We start from the raw sequence: 22,521 nt of genomic DNA, 5'->3' as shown, positions 1-22,521 counted from the left end.
CAGATATTGATAGATAGATGATAGATAGATAATAGATATAGATAATAGATAGATAATAGATGATAGATAGATAATAAATATATAATAGATAGATGATAGATTGATAGATAATAGATAGATAATAGATAGATAGATAATAGATCAATCAGTTTTCGTTGGCTGTAAGCCATAATCATCAACATTAACAGAAATAAACACTTGAAATAGATCCCCCACTGTCGTTAATGTGATGTTTCAGTTCCAAACACAATACTGAACCTTCTTTAAGCTTTTTTCGCTTCAATGGTTCCTGAAGCGCCACCTTTTTTTCCTTACGTTATACATTTTGAACATTTGGGTAATTATTCTGGGTTTTGCACCTACAATTTCTTCACCATGCTGCCTTAATTCTATTCTGTCATTCTGCAATGAAGTGATTGTATAAACGATTACATGGTGTAATTTTGGATACTTATATTCAGGGTGGAAAGAACAAAATCTCCATGGAACTAGTATAATGAAGCAGTCGATCTCTAATATGATTGAACCTGCAAAATTCATTCAGTGTCATTTCCTTTTCACAATGAGGAAATTAGGTCAAAAAATGAATCCAAAGCTCATTAAAGAACCAACAGACGATTCCACTGTGTCAGCCACATTCTGCGCTTCTCCAGAAAGGCCGTACTGGGGGCCCACGGCACGTAAAGGGAGGCCGCCATGACGGGGTTACGTGGGACCTGGGGAGCTGGAGCAGTTAGAAGGGATACGGTGGTAAGGGGTTAACTGGGAACTTGAGGGGTGGCTTTAGGGGCATTTTTTGAAAATAAGGGGTGGAACTAGGGGACTGTGGGGAGGGGGCACATAAAAAGGGGCACGCTCCTCACGCAGGCATCCATTTTAGGTGCCTGCGTGACAAGTGAGGAATCTCTGTCACACTTACCAGAATGGACGTTGAAGCGATCCTCCAGCGTCTCCGGACGGCAGCCAGCTCCCAGGGGACAGATTGGCTGAATGCATCCGTTAACAGCCTTCTCCAGGGGACATCGGGAGCACCATCGCAGGCACCGCAGGACGGGCGCCGGCCGCGGAGGACTAGGCCTCCGGCGCGCCTAAGCCCGGACATCATCCCCAGGGCCCGGCGCCGAAATAGGAGCCCCTCTGCGGACCCTCCGGTAAGCAGCGCTGTTCCCTCCACCTCACAGCGCGGCGCCGGGAGGAATCCTCCAGTGCGGCGGGGCCTACAACGGGGGGTGGATCCTTCCTCCCCTCCTTCAGTGTCCGGGCGACGTGGGGCGGCAGGAGCAGGAGCCGGTACGGCGGCCGCCAGCATGCCCGCTGGCGCCGCTCAGCGTGGGAGGCAGCGACAGCCGAGGAGACGGGGGTCAGGTGCGGTGGCCCCTCAGCGCCGAGGATTATGCGGGCGGCAGTCGGCTGGCCCTGGCATCAGCGTGCGGCCTTCTGCAGTGCACAGCTCTGGAGTCTTCAACGCAGCAGCGCCCTCTGCTGGTGGTGGCCTGGATATTGCAAGTTCTGCGCCCTCTGCTGGTGTTGGCCGGGATTTTCCTGCAGCTGCGCCCTCTGCTGGTGATGGCCGGGATTTTCCTGGATCTGCGCCCTCTGCTGGTGATGGCCGGAACTTTCCTGGATCTGCGTCCTCTGCTGGTGGTGGCGGAAATTTTCCGGATTCCGGCAGGCGACATTCCGTCTCTTCGGTACGCAGTGCCGGGGACGTATCCGTGGCAAGGAGCCGCACATCTTCCATCGGGCGGCAGGATGCTGGCTCGGCCTTTTCCCTTTCCGCAGCACCAGGGCAGTCGACGGCATCACCGAGTCGCCAGGACACGGATACGGCCGCCAGGAGTTCGGCGGGCAACATCGCGGATCAAGCCGGTCGGGATGCAGGACACCTTCGGCTGGGAGCTGGATCTTCGGCTGCTGGGCTCACAGCACCCAGGCAGCTAGGTGAGAACATTTTCCCTATCTTTAATTTGCCAGGCATAGTTTCCCCTGAAGCTAGGAATAGTGACATTACTTCGGGAGTTGCTAGCGGGGGTATGGGTTTAATCCTTAGAGGTTTAGGGGAGCTAGCGGGCTTGTGGGGGTCCGGTCTTAGCAGGGGGTCTTTGCCGTCAGCTGCTTGGTTGGGAAATACGGGGTCGTTTGAGGGGTCTAGACAGTTGTCTGAAGTTACGGGTACATCCAGCAGTGCGGGTCCTGCGGCAGACACGGGGAGCTCATCAAGGGAGAAGGACGGAACAGCACCAGGGCCTGGGTCAGGAATTGATGCACCAGGTGAGGGAGCTTTGCAGGATAAGGAAAAGGAGGATGTACCGCAACTAGACGATGCGGCTAGGGGGGAGATCTATGTCTGCTTCGAGGGCCCGTTAGGGGCACATTTAAAACAAGAGGTTAGGGAAAAAATCTGGAAAGGGGAATACATAGAAATATTTTCTCTTTTACCCCTAGAGAGATTTAATTTGGATAGACCTAGAAGGGAGGACTCTAAAAAAGAAGATGAGGAGAAACGGAGATATAGGCTGATTCCCAGATCATTTTCAAATTGGCTGCAAGCTTTCGCTATTATGGCTAGCGTAATCGGGGAGAAGGCCCCGGAAAATTGCTCGGCATTATTTTGTTACTTAGATGCCATAGGGGAGGCTTACAGGACCTATGGGGGACAGGGTTGGTTACGCTATGACGAACAGTTTCGTCAGCGTAAGGCTTTTAGGCCAAGTATCAGGTGGGATCACAAGGACATAGCGTTGTGGATGAGAGTTATGGTCCCGTCCCGTTTAGGTCAGACTAGCCAGCCTTTTCACGGGGGCGCCGGGAGTTCAGGGCAGTCAGGACACTCGGCGGCTTTGCAGAAGGGACTGTGTTTCGCCTTCAATGATGGCATATGCAGATTCGGGAGCAAGTGTAAATATAGGCACGAGTGTTCAACCTGCGGGGGGGTGCATAGCGCTTCAAAATGTTTCAGGGGTAACAGGCAAAAAGTTGGAGATTCAGCTGACAAAAGGGGTGACTCCGGTGCAGTGGGTCGTGATGGAGGCCTTTCTAAGTAGATACCCTGATAGGTCAGCTGCAGTTTTATTGCGCGACGGTTTTAAGGAGGGTTTCAAAATCCCTTATGTTGAGCAGGATGTTAGTTTAAAAAGAAAAAATTTGAAATCGGCGTTACAATTCCCGGAGGTCGTGTCGGAGAAGTTGAATAAGGAAGTTGCTCTGGGAAGAATGGCAGGCCCGTTTGTCGCCCCTCCGATTGCAAATCTGAGGGTGTCACCTCTTGGCGTGGTCCCTAAGAAAGAACCTAATAAATTTAGGTTAATCCATCACCTGTCATTTCCGAAGGGATCTTCGGTTAATGATGGTATTGATCCCGAGTTGAGTTCGGTGTCGTACTTATCATTTGATTCAGCGATGGAGTGGGTTAGAGCATGTGGAAAGGGGGCTAAGCTGGCTAAGACCGACATCGAAGCGGCCTTTCGTTTGTTGCCAGTTCATCCTGACAGTTTGCATTTATTGGGTTGTTTTTGGGATGGCGGCTTCTTTGTTGATCGTTGTCTTCCCATGGGTTGCTCGATTTCATGTGCTTACTTTGAGGCCTTCAGCACGTTCCTAGAATGGGTGGTGAAAGATGTGTCTGGGATACGCTCATGTTCGCACTATCTGGATGACTTTCTGTTTATAGGGCCAGCGGAATCAGCAGATTGTTCGATTTTGTTGCATACAATGGAGAGTGTGACAAAAAACTTCGGGGTGCCTTTGGCGGAGGATAAAACAGTTGGTCCGGTGACAGTGTTGAGCTTCCTAGGCATTGAAATCGACACGGTAGCAATGGAATGTAGGCTACCTGCAGACAAGGTTACCGCGTTGCGCCAAGATGTGGTTAATACGATTGGTTTGAAGAAGATAAATTTGCGCAGTTTGCAATCGTTGTTAGGGAAACTGAAGTTTGCATGTAGGATCATGCCGATGGGTCGAGCGTTCTGCCGCCGCCTATCCTTGGCAACAGTAGGGGTAAAGTCCCCTTTGCATTTCATCAGGATAAAGAAAGAGTTTCGGGACGATTTGAAGATGTGGGCGGATTTTCTGGACGAGTACAATGGCAGATCTCTGTGGATTCAGACGGTGGCAGATGCTACCTCCTTGGGCATTTTGGTGCATGTCGTTGAAATGAGTGGCTTTGGTCTTTTCTTTCATGGTAGCTGGTCAGCAGCGGCTTGGCCGGAAGAATGGAAGGAGGAGGGGTTAACAAACAACCGGCTACTGTTGCATTTGTTCCCCAGGGTAGTTGCGTTGGCCCTGTGGGGTGACAAATTGAGGAATTTGAAGATTTCTTTTCATTGTGAGCATGTTGGAACGGTGACGGCGGTAAACTCGTTGTCAGCGGCTACGCCTGCAGTAGTGAAGGTCTTGCAGCACTTGGTTTTCCTGGGTCTTAAGTTTAACTTATGGATTGTATCTGAAGTTAGCTTGTCAGCGCCTGATCCAATAGTTGTTGCTCTTTCTCAATTTCAGTGGCAGCTTTTCCGGGATTTGGCACCACAGGCGGAGAGCGCGGGCCGGGATTGTCCAGTGGAGTTGTGGAACCTGCCGCGAGGGCCGTAACAGAGTTATTTACCAAATCGCTCGCGGATTCATCTTGGTCTCATTATAATCAGGCTTGGAGCTTGTGGGAATCCTGGATGTCAAGTATGGACCAGGATATGGAGGAGGAGTATGGTTTGTTGTTGTTCTTAGGTCATCATTGGGAGGCAGGTTGGTCTGTGACACGTTTGAATAAGTTTCTGGCGGGGCTAGCCTTCAACCTTAAATGGAGGGGGGGTAAGGATATAACGAAATCCTTCTTGGTTCGGCAAGTTGTTCGGGGTTGGAAGAAAGGCTGGAAGGTTTCGGACGGTCGCCGACCCGTATCTTATGAGGTGCTCTCAGCCATTGAGCGGAAGTTGCAAGAGGTGTGTTTTTCCGAATGGGAAGTGGTTCTGTTCCGTGCAGCCTTTTCTTTGGCCTTCTTTGGGGCATTTCGGTTAGGTGAGTTGGTTAGCCCGTCCGTTAGTAAAAAAGGTATTTTGTTAAGAGAAAACGTGGATGTCGAAGGGAATAAGGTGGTAGTGTTTATTAAGGCTTCCAAAACGGACGTGTATGGGAAAGGGTGCAAAGTGGTGTTGTTCAATGTTGAAGGATCCCCGGTGTGCCCGGTGGCATCCGTGAAGAAGTACATGGCAAAGGGCGGGGTGTTAGACGAGCCATTCTTGGTGCACGAAAATGGGTCTTTCTTGTCCCGTTTTCAGTTTATTTCTGTTTTTAGGAAATGTTTGGCGGCAGCGGGCTTACCTGCAACACAATATAGTGGTCACTCCTTGCCGCTAGGTGGGGCCTTGGTGAGGATGTGGTTCGGAGAATTGGGAGGTGGGAATCTTCAAGATTCCAGTCGTATGTTCGCCCAAACCTATTGTGAGTTAGAAGCTGTGTTAAGTTAATTGTTTGTTGCCTTTCTTTCTGTGTTGCAGGGCCTGATCCGATGCTCGTCTGGATCATGGGGCATTCGTATGTTGTATGGGCTGCGTTGCGTGCTGCGGTTCGTCCGGACGGTCGTCAGTTGGGTCTTTCTCGAGAGACAGTGACTTTACGATGGATCGGTAAAAGGGGGATGGTGTGGAAGGAATGGTTACCTGAATTTCATCGTTTTGTTAGACTGGATAGAGTGCCGGAGATCGTGGTGATACATTTAGGGGGGAATGATTTGGCTAAACGGTCTTGTAGGGAGCTGATTAAGGATATCAAATTCGATATCCTGAGGTTCTGGGTTATGTTTCCAAAAGTGTTGTTGGTGTGGTCCGACATCATTCCCCGTAAAAGATGGAGAGGTGCTAGATCACACGAGGGGGTGAACAGGGCCCGGATTAAAATAAACAGGGCCATATCTCGGTTTATGGTGAGGAATGGCGCGTTGGCCGTGAGACATGTGGACTTGGAATCGGGTCAAGGAGCTTACTGGAGAGCTGATGGCGTGCACCTGAACGCGGTGGGTAATGATATGTGGTGTTTGGCTATCCGTAGTGGCATTGAATTAAGTTTGAAGGTGTGGAGGGACATGAATGGCTAAGGTGTCAGGCCATTCGTGTTCGTGGCGGGGGTGGAGGTCCTCGAAGTCGGTGGAAATGGTAAATCGTGGTTCAATGGGGTGGGGATCTTGAGAGGTCCTGGACACCCCATGAGAGAATTTAACAAGGCACGGTACGGTTATTCCGCGTGAGGTGGATTTATGGACCCCTGGCATGGGGGTGGGTTCGGTGGACCAGGATTGGTTGTTATCTATCCCTGAGCTGGTGCTTTACGGCTGGGGGTAAGACTCATCCTGGGCTGAACATTGTGGAGTTTTTGGGATACTGAGTTTTTTATAACTTTGGGGCTTCGAGGACCGCCCCTCCTATTCTGGGTTGTCATAAAAGTTCTGTTATCTTTTATTTAATAAAATGGCTGCTGTGGCCAATTAAATCCAACATATGTCTCCGTCTGCTGTTTTGAGTACGTTAGAAGTTTATTCTTTAGATTGTTAAGAGATCTGTTTAAGGGGGTTGGGGTAATTTTTTCCAGGTCACGGAACTCACGTATACCCTATGTCAAGAAAGGCCGTACTGGGGGCCCACGGCACGTAAAGGGAGGCCGCCATGACGGGGTTACGTGGGACCTGGGGAGCTGGAGCAGTTAGAAGGGATACGGTGGTAAGGGGTTAACTGGGAACTTGAGGGGTGGCTTTAGGGGCATTTTTTGAAAATAAGGGGTGGAACTAGGGGACTGTGGGGAGGGGGCACATAAAAAGGGGCACGCTCCTCACGCAGGCATCCATTTTAGGTGCCTGCGTGACAAGTGAGGAATCTCCCGCCCCCCCTCCCTTTTTTGGTTAGGGTAATGGGGGGGGGTGAAGTCGGCATATGTGGGCTTTTGGAGTATTGTTTTAAGAGGCGTCTAAATGTATTTATTTTGTTATGTGAATGCTGTCAGGGTATTGTCACGGCAGTTGGCGGGGGTGGAGGTCCTCGAAGTCGGTGGAAATGGTAAATCGTGGTTCAATGGGGTGGGGATCTTGAGAGGTCCTGGACACCCCATGAGAGAATTTAACAAGGCACGGTACGGTTATTCCGCGTGAGGTGGATTTATGGACCCCTGGCATGGGGGTGGGTTCGGTGGACCAGGATTGGTTGTTATCTATCCCTGAGCTGGTGCTTTACGGCTGGGGGTAAGACTCATCCTGGGCTGAACATTGTGGAGTTTTTGGGATACTGAGTTTTTTATAACTTTGGGGCTTCGAGGACCGCCCCTCCTATTCTGGGTTGTCATAAAAGTTCTGTTATCTTTTATTTAATAAAATGGCTGCTGTGGCCAATTAAATCCAACATATGTCTCCGTCTGCTGTTTTGAGTACGTTAGAAGTTTATTCTTTAGATTGTTAAGAGATCTGTTTAAGGGGGTTGGGGTAATTTTTTCCAGGTCACGGAACTCACGTATACCCTATGTCATGCACTACTCAAGCAAGGATTCTGCACTAATCTTACAAGTGACACATCATTTCCAAAGACCAGATACCCAGCACCCAAATCAGCATGAGCACAGTGTAAAGTGATTACCCCAGGCATCGTCTGAAGAGAATTGTTATCTATCCACAATTCTTTTAAATTCTGTATTTGTTCCACACCCTCGGGCTGCAAGAGATGAGAAACCCTGGTTATTACATGTTTACACAACACACCACAATAAACACATGAAAAGAACACAAGTCCAGAATTATATCACATATCTATATCCAGTAGTGAGGACACAAAGTACAGAGGAGCTGAGCGGATTCATGCTACAGTGCAATAACAAGACAAATATCATTCTGGTTTTGCTAATAGTTAACTTTTGTACTATACTCTTGTACACAGGGCAGAATTATACATAGGAGCAGTATTATAGTAGTTATATTCTTGTACATAGGAGCAGTATTATAGTAGTTATATTCTTGTACATAGGAGCAGTATTATAGTAGTTATATTCTTGCATATAGGGGCAGTATTATAGTAGTTATATTCTTGTACATAGGGGCAGTATTATAGTAGTTATATTCTTGTACATAGGAGCAGTATTATAGTAGTTATATTCTTGTACATAGGGCCAGTATTATAGTAGTTATATTCTTGTACATAGGGGCAGTATTATAGTAGTTATATTCTTGTACATAGGGGCAGTATTATAGTAGTTATATTCTTGTACATAGGAGCAGTATTATAGTAGTTATATTCTTGTACATAGGAGCAGTATTATAGTAGTTATATTCTTGCATATAGGGGCAGTATTATAGTAGTTATATTCTTGTACATAGGGGCAGTATTATAGTAGTTATATTCTTGTACATAGGAGCAGTATTATAGTAGTTATATTCTTGTACATAGGGCCAGTATTATAGTAGTTATATTCTTGTACATAGGGGCAGTATTATAGTAGTTATATTCTTGTACATAGGGGCAGTATTATAGTAGTTATATTCTTGTACATAGGAGCAGTATTATAGTAGTTATATTCTTGTACATAGGAGCAGTATTATAGTAGTTATATTCTTGTACATAGGAGCAGTATTATAGTAGCTATATTCTTGTACATAGGAGGCAGTATTATAGTAGTTATATTCTTGTAAATAGGAGCAGTATTATAGTAGTTATATTCTTGTAAATAGGAGCAGTATTATAGTAGTTATATTCTTGTACATAGGGGCAGTATTATAGTAGTTATATTCTTGTACATAGGGGCAGTATTATACTAGTTATATTCTTGTACATAGGAGCAGTATTATAGTAGTTATATTCTTGTACATAGGAGCAGTATTATAGTAGTTCTATTCTTGTACATAGGAGCAGTATTATAGTAGTTCTATTCTTGTAAATAGGAGCAGTATTATAGTAGTTATATTCTTGTAAATAGGAGCAGTATTATAGTAGTTATATTCTTGTACATAGGAGCAGTATTATAGTAGTTATATTCTTGTACATAGGAGCAGTATTATAGAAGTTATATTCTTGTACATAGGAGCAGTATTATAGTAGTTATATTCATGTACATAGGGGCAGTATTATAGTAGTTATATTCTTGTACATAGGAGCAGTATTATAGTAGTTCTATTCTTGTAAATAGGAGCAGTATTATAGTAGTTATATTCTTGTACATAGGAGCAGTATTATAGTAGTTATATTCTTGTACATAGGAGCAGTATTATAGAAGTTATATTTTTGTTCATAGGAGCAGTATTATAGTAGTTATATTCATGTACATAGGGGCAGTATTATAGTAGTTATATTCTTGTACATATGGGCAGTATTATAGTAGTTATATTCTTGTACATAGGGGCAGTATTATAGTAGTTATATTCTTGTACATAGGAGGAGCATCATTATAGTAGTTATATTCTTGTACATAGAGGCAGTATTATAGTAGTTATATTCTTGTACATAGGAGCAGTATTATAGTAGTTATGTTCTTGTACATAGGGGGCAGTATTATAGTAGTTATATTCTTGTACATAGGAGGAGCATCATTATAGTAGTTATATTCTTGTACATAGAGGCAGTATTATAGTAGTTATATTCTTGTACATAGGAGCAGTATTATAGTAGTTATGTTCTTGTACATAGGGGGCAGTATTATAGTAGTTATATTCTTGTACATAGGAGGAGCATCATTATAGTAGTTATATTCTTGTACATAGGGGCAGTATTATAGTAGTTATATTCTTGTACATAGGAGGACCATCATTATAGTAGTTATATTCTTGTACACAGGGGCAGTATTATAGTAGTTATATTCTTGTACATAGGGGCAGTATTATAGTAGTTATATTCCTGTACATAGGGGCAGTATTATAGTAGTTATATTCTTGTACATAGGAGGAGCATCATTATAGTAGTTATATTCTTGCACATAGGAGCAGTATCATAGTAGTTATATTCTTGTACATGGGGCAGTATTATAGTAGCTATATTCTTGTACATAGGGGCAGTATTACAGTAGTTATATTCTTGTACATAGGAGCAGTATTATAGTAGTTATATTCTTGTACATAGGGGAAGTATTATAGTAGTTATATTCCTGTACATAGGGGCAGTGTTATAGTAGTTATATTCTTGTACATAGGGGCAGTATTACAGTAGTTATATTCTTGTACATAGGAGCAGTATTATAGTAGTTATATTCTTGTACATAGGGGAAGTATTATAGTAGTTATATTCCTGTACATAGGAGCAGTATTATAGTAGTTATATTCTTGTACATAGGGCCAGTATTATAGTAGTTATATTCTTGTACATAGGGGCAGTATTACAGTAGTTATATTCTTGTACATAGGAGCAGTATTATAGTAGTTATATTCTTGTACATAGGAGCAGTATTATAGTAGTTATATTCTTGTACATAGGGGAAGTATTATAGTAGTTATATTCTTGTACATAGGAGCAGTATTATAGTAGTTATATTCTTGTACATAGGGGCAGTATTATAGTAGTTATATTCTTGTACATAGGGGCAGTATTACAGTAGTTATATTCTTGTACATAGGAGCAGTATTATAGTAGTTATATTCTTGTACATAGGGGCAGTATTATAGTAGTTATATTCTTGTACATAGGAGCAGTATTATAGTAGTTATATTCTTGTACATAGGGCCAGTATTATAGTAGTTATATTCTTGTACATAGGGGCAGTATTATAGTAGTTATATTCTTGTAAATAGGAGCAGTATTATAGTAGCTATATTCTTGTACATAGGAGGCAGTATTATAGTAGTTATATTCTTGTAAATAGGAGCAGTATTATAGTAGTCATATTCTTGTAAATAGGAGCAGTATTATAGTAGTTATATTCTTGTACATAGGGGCAGTATTATAGTAGTTATATTCTTGTACATAGGGGCAGTATTATAGTAGTTATATTCTTGTACATAGGAGCAGTATTATAGTAGTTATATTCTTGTACATAGGAGCAGTATTATAGTAGTTAAATTCTTGTACATAGGAGCAGTATTATAGTAGTTCTATTCTTGTAAATAGGAGCAGTATTATAGTAGTTATATTCTTGTAAATAGGAGCAGTATTATAGTAGTTATATTCTTGTACATAGGAGCAGTATTATAGTAGTTATATTCTTGTACATAGGAGCAGTATTATAGAAGTTATATTCTTGTACATAGGAGCAGTATTATAGTAGTTATATTCATGTACATAGGGGCAGTATTATAGTAGTTATATTCTTGTACATAGGAGCAGTATTATAGTAGTTCTATTCTTGTAAATAGGAGCAGTATTATAGTAGTTATATTCTTGTACACAGGAGCAGTATTATAGTAGTTATATTCTTGTACATAGGAGCAGTATTATAGAAGTTATATTTTTGTTCATAGGAGCAGTATTATAGTAGTTATATTCATGTACATAGGGGCAGTATTATAGTAGTTATGTTCTTGTACATAGGGGAAGTATTATAGTAGTTATATTCTTGTACATATGGGCAGTATTATAGTAGTTATATTCTTGTACATAGGGGCAGTATTATAGTAGTTATATTCTTGTACATGGGAGGAGCATCATTATAGTAGTTATATTCTTGTACATAGGGGCAGTATTATAGTAGTTATATTCTTGTACATAGGAGCAGTATTATAGTAGTTATGTTCTTGTACATAGGGGGCAGTATTATAGTAGTTATATTCTTGTACATAGGAGGAGCATCATTATAGTAGTTATATTCTTGTACATAGGGGCAGTATTATAGTAGTTATATTCCTGTACATAGGAGGAGCATCATTATAGTAGTTATATTCTTGTACACAGGGGCAGTATTATAGTAGTTATATTCTTGTACATAGGAGCAGTATTATAGTAGTTATATTCCTGTACATAGGGGCAGTATTATAGTAGTTATATTCTTGTACATAGGAGGAGCATCATTATAGTAGTTATATTCTTGTACATAGGAGCAGTATTATAGTAGTTATATTCTTGCACATAGGAGCAGTATCATAGTAGTTATATTCTTGTACATGGGGCAGTATTATAGTAGCTATATTCTTGTACATAGGGGCAGTATTACAGTAGTTATATTCCTGTACATAGGGGCAGTATTATAGTAGTTATATTCTTGTACATAGGGGCAGTATTACAGTAGTTATATTCTTGTACATAGGAGCAGTATTATAGTAGTTATATTCTTGTACATAGGGGAAGTATTATAGTAGTTATATTCCTGTACATAGGGGCAGTATTATAGTAGTTATATTCTTGTACATAGGAGGAGTATCATTATAGTAGTTATATTCTTGTACATAGGGGCAGTATTATAGTAGTTATATTCCTGTACATAGGGGGCAGTATTATAGTAGTTATATTCTTGTACATAGGAGGAGCATCATTATAGTAGTTATATTCTTGTACATAGGGGCAGTATTATAGTAGTTATATTCTTGTACATAGGAGGAGCATCATTATAGTAGTTATATTCTTGTACACAGGGGCAGTATTATAGTAGTTATATTCTTGTACATAGGAGCAGTATTATAGTAGCTATATTCTTGTACATAGGGGCAGTATTACAGTAGTTATATTCTTGTACATAGGAGCAGTATTATAGTAGTTATATTCTTGTACATAGGGGAAGTATTATAGTAGTTATATTCCTGTACATAGGGGCAGTATTATAGTAGTTATATTCTTGTACATAGGGGCAGTATTACAGTAGTTATATTCTTGTACATAGGAGCAGTATTATAGTAGTTATATTCTTGTAGATAGGGGAAGTATTATAGTAGTTATATTCCTGTACATAGGGGCAGTATTATAGTAGTTATATTCTTGTACATAGGAGGAGTATCATTATAGTAGTTATATTCTTGTACATAGGGGCAGTATTATAGTAGTTATATTCTTGCACATAGGAGCAGTAATAATAATAATAATAATAATTTTATTTATATAGCGCCAACATATTCCGCAGCGCTTTACAAATTATAGAGGGGACTTGTACAGACAATAGACATTACAGCATAACAGAAATACAGTTCAAAACAGATACCAGGAGGAGTGAGGGCCCTGCTCGCAAGCTTACAAACTATGGGGAAAAGGGGAGACACGAGAGGTGGATGGTAACAATTGCTTTAGTTATTCGGACCAGCTATAGTGTAAGGCTCAGGTGTTCATGTAAAGCTGCATGAACCAGTTACCTGCCTAAGTATGTAGCAGTACAGACACAGAGGGCTAATACTGCATAAAGTGTATGAGAACATGATGCGAGGAACCTTTTTTTTTTTTTTTTATTATAAATAGGCCACACAGGGATCGTTAGGTTAATGCATTGAGGCGGTAGGCCAGTCTGAACAAATGAGTTTTTAGGGCACGCTTAAAACTGTGGGGATTGGGGATTAATCGTATTAACCTAGGTAGTGCATTCCAAAGAATCGGCGCAGCACGTGTAAAGTCTTGGAGACGGGAGTGGGAGGTTCTGATTATTGAGGATGCTAACCTGAGGTCATTAGCGGAGCGGAGGGCACGGGTAGGGTGGTAGACTGATACCAGGGAGGAGATGTAGGGTGGTGCTGAGCCATGGAGTGCTTTCTGGATGAGGGTAGTAGTTTTGTACTGGATTCTGGAGTGGATGGGTAGCCAGTGTAATGACTGGCACAGGGTAGAGGCATCGGTGTAACGGTTGGTGAGGAATATGATCCTGGCTGCAGCATTCAGGACAGATTGGAGCGGGGAGAGTTTTGCAAGAGGGAGACCGATTAGTAGAGAGTTACAATAGTCGAGACGAGAATGAATAAGTGAAACAGTCAGAGTTTTTGCAGAGTCGAAAGTAAGAAAAGGGCGAATTCTAGAAATGTTTTTGAGATGCAGGTAAGAAGAGCGAGCCAGTGATCGGATGTAGGGGGTGAATGAAAGCTCAGAATCAAGGATGACCCCAAGACAGCGGGCATGTTGCTTTGGAATAATGGTGGAACCGCACACGGAGATGGCAATGTCAGGCAAAGGTAGGTTAGTAGAGGGAGAGAACACGAGGAGTTCAGTTTTTGACAGGTTTAGTTTCAGATAGAGGGAGGACATGATGTTAGAGACAGCGGTAAGACAATCACTGGTGTTTTCTAAAAAGGTCGGTGTAATATCAGGAGAAGAAGTGTATAGTTGGGTGTCGTCAGCATAGAGATGGTACTGGAAGCCAAATCTACTGATTGTTTGTCCAATAGGGGCAGTATACAACGAGAAGAGGAGGGGGCCTAGGACTGATCCTTGAGGAACCCCAACAGTAAGGGGAAGGTGAGAGGAGGAGGAACCAGCAAAACATACAGTGAAGGATCGGTCAGAGAGATAGGAGGAGAACCAGGAGAGAACGGTGTCCTTGAGGCCGATGGAGCGGAGCATAGTGAGGAGGAGCTGATGATCCACAGTGTCGAATGCTGCAGAGAGATCCAAGAGAATTAGCATGGAGTAGTGATCATTAGATTTAGCTGTTAGTAGGTCATTAGAGACTTTAATGAGGGCAGTTTCAGTAGAGTGTAAAGAGCGGAAGCCAGATTGTAAGGGGTCGAGAAGAGAGTTATCTGAGAGATAGCGGGTAAGACGGGAGTGGACCAGGCGTTCGAGGAGTTTAGAGATGAAGGGAAGATTAGAGACAGGTCTATAATTAGCGGCACAGTTTTGATCGAGGGATGGTTTTTTAAGTAATGGATGTATGATGGCATGCTTAAATGAGGAGGGAAAAATACCGGAAGTGAGGGAAAGGTTGAATATTTTTGTTAGGTGAGAGGTGATAGCCGGGGAAAGGGACTGGAGGAGATGTGACGGAATGGGGTCACTGGTGCAAGTGGTCGGGCGAGAAGATGCAAGGAGCCTGCTTACTTCTTCTTCTGTAACTGCTTCAAAGTCAGAGAGTGAACTAGATGCAGTGGGGGAGGGAGGACAGTGCATGGTATGAAGAGATTGGGAGATGATTTCCTGTCGAATGTGGTCAATTTTTTCTTTGAAGTAATTGGCCAGATCGTCAGCGCGGAGATCCGTATCATAGTAGTTATATTCTTGTACATGGGGCAGTATTATAGTAGCTATATTCTTGTATATAGGAGCAGTATTATAGTAGTTATATTCTTGTACATAGGGGCAGTATTATAGTAGTTATAGTCTTGTACATAGGAGCAGTATTATAGTAGTTATGTTCTTGTACATAGGAGGAGCATCATTATAGTAGTTATATTTTTGTACATAGGGGCAGTATTATAGTAGTTATATTCTTGTACATAGGAGGAGCATCATTATAGTAGTTATATTTTTGTACATAGGGGCAGTATTATAGTAGTTATATTCTTGTACATAGGGGCAGTATTATAGTAGTTATATTCCTGTACATAGGAGCAGTATTATAGTAGTTATATTCTTGTACATATGGGCAGTATTATAGTAGATATATTCTTGTACATAGGGGCAGTATTATAGTAGTTATATTCTTGTACATAGGGCAAGTATTATAGTAGTTATATTCTTGTACATAGGAGCAGTATTATAGTGGTTATATTCTTGTACATAGGAGCAGTATTATAGTAGTTATATTCTTGTACATAGGAGCAGTATTATAGTAGTTATATTCTTGTACATAGGAGCAGTATTATAGTAGTTATATTCTTGTACATAGGGCAAGTATTATAGTAGTTATATTCTTGTACATAGGGAGCAGTATTATAGTAGTTATATTGTTCTACATTGGAGACAGTCCTACAGTACAGTAGACACATTTTTTGTACCTAGGGGTAGTTATTGCAATTATTTTGTGTTTGTACAATGGGGCAGTATTATTGGATACACAGCACAATTCCACACAATAAGTAATATCCCAAACTAGCAGATATGTAAGAACTATTTTCTAAAATATAACTTGCGGTAGCTTAATAGAAGCGCTATTTTTTTCTCTGTATTAGATTATCCTGGAGCTATCTGGCTACATTCCTTCCATGTTCTGGCTAACCTACATATACTGGATGTTTTCAGTAGAAGGAGTGCTTTTATCCGCCATCTCAAGACACATTAAAATTGTTCCAGTAATGTTTCTAGAACAAGAAAAACGCATCTTCTTACCAGCTCACTGAACTCATTGTTGCCCAGGTCCAGTCTCTCCAGTTGGGCCAGCTTGCTCATCGACCTGAAAAATAAGTAACAGAAAGAATGAGATATACAATACTTTGAAAGATTCCCCTTTAAGCAAGGATATAGAAAATGTAAGGTTCAAGTTATATACAAAAACAATCTACCTATCTTTCTTTGTTATTTATTTCCCTACATCTATTGATTGCTATCAGACCTGCATTTTATTTTTTATAGTCATCAATATATCATATGTTTTTACAATGAGCAATAAAGGTTCTGAACGAGTACAGAATTCCATGAACCAATACCCAAAACAAGTGGGAGTTCATTCTTTAAAGGAAATCTGTCAGAAGTTTTTTTTTGCTATGTAATCTGAGAGCAGCAGGATGTAGGGGCTGAGACACTGCTTCCAGCCATGTGTCAATTACAGGCCTGCTTGTTGCAGTTTTCATAAAATCCCTGTTTTCTCTGCTGCAGATCTAGCAGTGCTCCGAATGCTGAGCTCTGTGTAACCCAGCCCATACCACTGATTGGCAGCTTACTGTGCATAGGCAGAAAGTCGCTAATCAGTAGTGCTGGCAGGGTTACACAGCGCAAGAAAAGTACATGTCGCAAGACAGCTAATCCTCTAGTGATAATCCCTTGCTGATAAAACACTGATTTTATCACACAGCCCATTAAGTGAGACAGCGCTGTGATCAGGGTCTCTGCACCTACATTTTGTTGCTTTAAGATTATATAGCAAAAACGTGCTCATGGATTTCCTTTAAGGCCTTGTCAAGCACCGTTGGAACTCTGAGGCTATGTGCACAAGTTGCGGATTCTCTGCGGATCCGCAGCGTTTTTTGCAGTGCAGAAACGCTGCAGATCCGCAATTGATTTACAGTACAATGTAAATCAATGAGCAAAAAAAAATGCTGTGCACACTTTGAGGAAAATCCGCCGAGGAAACGCTGCAGTTTAAAAGAAGTAGCATGTCACTTCTTTTTTTGTGAATCTGCAGCGTTTTTGTAACCATTCCATTATAGAAAACCGCAGGGGTAAAAAATGCAGCAAATCCGCAAGAAAACCGCACAAAAAACGCTGCGGAACCGCACAAAAAACGCGACAAATCCACACTTGCGTTTTTTTCCAGGAGAGGCAGAATCCGCACCAGAAATTCCTAAGCCTAATCCGCAACGTTTGCACATAGCCTTAATGAAGTCTGTCTTCTGTAGCCCCCCCTAGTGGTTGCAGCAGGAAAAACAGAATTTTAACATCGCACAATATTACAATGTAGGGGATTTGGAACTCTGTATTGGAAAATTAATGTTTGATAGAACAGAATCCTGGATCTAAAAACAAAGTAACGTTCACATTTGAAGACAAATGTTAAAGGACTTGCTAGCAATACAAAAAATGGCTGCTTTCTTACGAAACAGTGTAACATCCCTATACAGATATTGTGCAGCATTGCATCTCAACCTCATAGATTGCAATAAGCTGAGCTGCAATGCCAGACACATCCAATACTTAGATGTGGTGTAATTATTGTAAGAAAAAATTACAATGGCTAAAATGCACCAGAATGGAAGCAGCTCAAGTAAAGCAACTCCCAGCTGTGACGACTTATAAAGGGTGGTCTCAGGCAGATGGTCTCCATTTTAATGCTATATGACCTGATAGAAAGTATAGACAAGAGCTGACTTCATGAGACCTCCCCTTTAAGCTTAAGGACCCATATTGTAAGGTCATTGTTACATTATATCTGTCCATGTATCCACATTTCACTATTTAGGTCGAGCTGTAGTCAATATTTCATACCATGCTCGGCTTGCTTTCTGGCCTCTACATACCAATTCTATAGAAAACTGTACATGAAACAGATCAAACTGATCCATGATCAAAGGCAGAGAAGGGATCAAGCGTTCACAGAAGCCATCTCCCCGACTGCGGCACTGACTTTGTGCAGTAGTACCTGCGAACGGATAAGTAGAAAAGGTCAGTATAGGATTTTAACAAAGTGAGACTATATGATAAGAGTCGGAAAACGGAGATTCTGCAGCACTACAGATTAGAAGACACTTCTAACAATAAACACTGTGAACTTTCCAGACATCACAATATGGAAGTTTTACTATAGATGTCACGGTCTAGTAATTGTCTAAATTATCAGTCAAAGTCATAGAGTATTCCAAGAAAGTGCAATAAAGATCCGTACCACAGACGTGAGATGACAAGAGGATGAAAGATCAATGCATCAGAATAGGAAGTAAGTGAGAATTTATCTTATTCAGACATTGCTTTGTAAAGAGTATTTATTTTGTCCATCTGGGAACGTATTATAGTAGTTACGGTATATTCTTGTACATGGGATCAATATTATAGTAGTTATAGTCTTGTACATAGGAGCAGTATTATAGTAGTTATATTCTTGTACATAGGGGCAGTATTATAGTAGTTATATTCTTGTACATAGGGGCAGTATTATAGTAGTTATATTCTTGTACATGGGATCAATATTATAGTAGTTATATTCTTGTACATGGGATCAATATTATAGTAGTTATATTCTTGTATATAGGGGCAGTATTATAGTAGTTATATTCTTGTATATTATGGGCAGTATTATAGTAGTTATATTCTTGTATATAGGGGCAGTATTATAGTAGTTATATTCTTGTATATAGGGGCAGTATTATAGTAGTTATATTCTTGTATATTATGGGCAGTATTATAGTAGTTATATTCTTGTACATAGGGGCAGTATTATAGTAGTTATATTCTTGTACATAGGAGCAGTATTATAGCAGTTATATTCTTGTACATAGGGGCAGTATCATAGTAGTTATATTCTTGTATATAGGAGCAGTATTATAGTAGTTATATTCTTGTACATAGGAGCAGTATTATAGCAGTTATATTCTTGTACATAGGGGCAGTATTATAGTAGTTATATTCTTGTATATAGGGGCAGTATTATAGTAGTTATATTCTTGTACATAGGAGCAGTATTATAGTAGTTATATTCTTGTACATAGGAGCAGTAATATAGTAGTTATATTCTTGTACATAGGAGCAGTATTATAGCAGTTATATTCTTGTACATAGGGGCAGTATTATAGTAGTTATATTCTTGTATATAGGGGCAGTATTATAGTAGTTATATTCTTGTACATAGGAGCAGTATTATAGTAGTTATATTCTTGTACATAGGAGCAGTATTATAGTAGTTATATTTTTGTACATAGGAGCAGTATTATAGCAGTTATATTCTTGTACATAGGGGCAGTATTATAGTAGTTATATTCTTGTACATAGGAGCAGTAATATAGTAGTTATATTCTTGTACATAGGAGCAGTATTATAGCAGTTATGTTCTTGTACATAGGGGCAGTATTATAGTAGTTATATTCTTGTATATAGGGGCAGTATTATAGTAGTTATATTCTTGTACATAGGAGCAGTATTATAGTAGTTATATTCTTGTACATAGGAGCAGTATTATAGTAGTTATATTTTTGTACATAGGAGCAGTATTATAGCAGTTATATTCTTGTACATAGGGGCAGTATTATAGTAGTTATATTCCTGTAAATGGGGCAGTATTATAGTAGTTATATTCTTGTACATAGGAGCAGTATTATAGTAGTTATATTCTTGTACATAGGAGCAGTATTATAGTAGTTATATTCTTGTACATAGGAGCAGTGTTATAGTAGTTATATTCTTGTACACAGGGGCAGTATTATAGTATTTATATTCCTGTACATGGGGCAGTATTATAGTAGTTATATTCCTGTACATGGGGCAGTATTATAGTAGCTATATTCTTGCACATAGGAGCAGTATTATAGTAGTTATATTCTTGTACATAGGAGCCGTATTATAGTAGTTATATTCTTGTACATAGGAACAGTATTATAGTAGTTATATTCCTGTTCATGTGGCAGTATTATAGTAGCTATATTCTTGTACATAGGAACAGTATTATAGTAGTTATATTCTTGTACATAGGAGCAGTATTATAGTAGTTATATTCTTGTACATAGGAGCCATATTATAGTAGTTATATTCTTGTACATAGGGGCAGTATTATAGTAGTTATATTCTTGTACATAGGAGCCATATTATAGTAGTTATATTCTTGTACATAGAAGCAGTATTATAGTAGTTATATTCTTGTACATAGGAGCAGTATTATAGTAATTATATTCTTGTACATAGGGGCAGTATTATAGTAGTTATATTGTTGTACATAGGGGCAGTATTATAGTAATTATATTCTTGTACATAGGGGCAGTATTATAGTAGTTATATTCCTGTACATAGGGGCAGTATTATAGTAGTTATATTCTTGTACATAGGGGCAGTATTATAGTAGTTATATTCTTGTACATAGGGGCAGTATTATAGTAGTTATATTCTTGTACATAGGGGCAGTATTATAGTAATTATATTCTTGTACATAGGGGCAGTATTATAGTAGTTATATTGTTGTACATAGGGGCAGTATTATAGTAATTATATTCTTGCACATAGGGGCAGTATTATTGTAGTTATATTGTTGTACATAGGAAGCAGTATTATAGTAATTATATTCTTGTACATAGGGGCAGTATTATAGTAGTTATGTTGTTGTACATAGGGGCAGTATTATAGTAATTATATTCTTGTACATAGGGGCAGTATTATAGTAGTTATATTCCTGTACATAGGGGCAGTATTATAGTATTTATATTCTTGAACATAGGGGCAGTATTATAGTAGTTATATTCTTGTACATAGGGGCAGTATTATAGTAGTTATATTCTTGTACATAGGGGCAGTATTATAGTAGTTATGTTCTTGTATGGAGGAGCAGTATTATAGTAGATATGTTTTTGTATATAGGGGCAGTATTATCTATATACATAATTGTCTAAGGGTCACTTCCGTCTGTCTGTCCTTCTGTCACGGATATTCATTGGTCGTGGCCTCTGTCTCTCATGGAAATCCAAGTCGCTGATTGGTCGCCGCAAAACAGCCACAACCAATCAGCGATGGGCACAGTCTGGAAGAAAATGGCCACTCCATACTCTCCGCAGTCAGTGTCCCCAGCGCTCTGCTCCCCGCAATCAGTGTCCCCGGCGCTCTGCTCCCCGCAGTCAGTGGCCCCGGCACTCCGCTTCCCGCAATCAGTGTCCCCGGCGCTCCGCTCCATATTCCCCGCAGTCACTGTCCCCGCCGCCCGCTCCATACTCCCCTCCAGTCACCGCTAACACAGGGTTAATGCCGGCGGTAACGGACCTGCGTTATGCCGCGGGTAACACATTCCGTTACCGCCGCTATTAACCCTGTGTGTCCCCAACCTTTTACTATTGATGCTGCCTATGCGGCATCAATAGTAAAAGAAAGTAATGTTAAAAATAGTAAAAAAAAACAAAACCTGCTATACTCACCCTCCGTTGTCCGCTGAGCCGCTCGCGCCTGCCGCCATCTTTCTTTCCCAGCGATGCTTTGCGAAATTACCCAGAAGACCTAGCGGTCTCGCGAGACTGCTAAGTCATATGGGTAATTTCGCAAAGCATCCGGGGAACGCAAGATGGCGGCAGCCGCGCTCCCATCTACACAGCGCCGTTGGATCCCAGGAAGCGGAGAGACGGGACGCTGAGGAGCAGCGACCAGAATGGTGAGTATGTTCAACTACAAGGGGCCCTCGGATCGTTAGGTGAGTATGTTTATTTTTCATTTTTTTAACCTGTGACATACGTGGCTGGGCAATATAGTACGTCACTGGGCAATATACTACATGGCTCTGTGCTGTATACTACAAGGCTGGGCAATATACTACGTGGCTGGCCAATATACTACGTGGCTCTGTGCTGTATACTACAAGGCTGGGCAATATACTACGTGGCTGGGCAATATACTATGTGGCTGGGCAATATACTACGTGACTGGTCAATATACTACGTGACTGGGCAATATACTACGTGGCTCTGCTATATACTATGTCGCTGGGCAATATACTACGTGGCTGGACAATATTCTACGTGACTGGGCAATATACTACGTGGCTGGGCAATATCCTACGTGGCTGGGCAATATACTACGTGGCTGGGCAATATCCTACGTCGCTGGGCAATATACTACATGGCTGGGCAATATACTACGTCGCTGGGCAATATACTACGTCACTGGGCAATATACTACATGGACATGCATATTCTAGAATACCCGATGCATTAGAATCGGGCCACAATCTAGTAGTAGTTATATTCTTGTACATAGGGGCAGTATTATAGTAGTTATATTCTTGTACATAGGAGCAGTACAATAGTAGTTATATTCTTGTACATAGGGGTAGTATTATAGTAGTTATATCCTTGTACATAGGGGCAGTATTATAGTAGTTATATTCTTGCACATAGGG

At 41.0% G+C, this 22,521-nt stretch overlaps 1 protein-coding gene across 15 annotated transcripts in view; it reads right to left on the bottom strand.

Annotated features, from left to right (window-relative positions):
* The window catches only part of LRRC7 (leucine rich repeat containing 7), a 337,880-nt gene that overhangs the window by 89,950 nt on the left and 225,409 nt on the right, over positions 1 to 22,521 (bottom strand). For all 15 annotated transcript variants that reach the window (XM_069738252.1, XM_069738258.1, XM_069738260.1 and 12 more), the window contains 2 exons: positions 16,119 to 16,182; positions 7,611 to 7,685 (listed from right to left, as the gene is read on the bottom strand). In XM_069738252.1, coding sequence (XP_069594353.1) covers positions 7,611 to 7,685; positions 16,119 to 16,182 — 139 coding nt within the window. The remainder of the gene's footprint in view (positions 1 to 7,610; positions 7,686 to 16,118; positions 16,183 to 22,521) is intronic.

The sequence above is a fragment of the Ranitomeya imitator genome, chromosome 8 (assembly GCF_032444005.1).
Source record: "Ranitomeya imitator isolate aRanImi1 chromosome 8, aRanImi1.pri, whole genome shotgun sequence".
NCBI classification, from domain to species: domain Eukaryota; kingdom Metazoa; phylum Chordata; class Amphibia; order Anura; family Dendrobatidae; genus Ranitomeya; species Ranitomeya imitator.
Note: the sequence above shows the minus strand (reverse complement) of the source record. Positions and strands in the feature narration are given on the sequence as shown.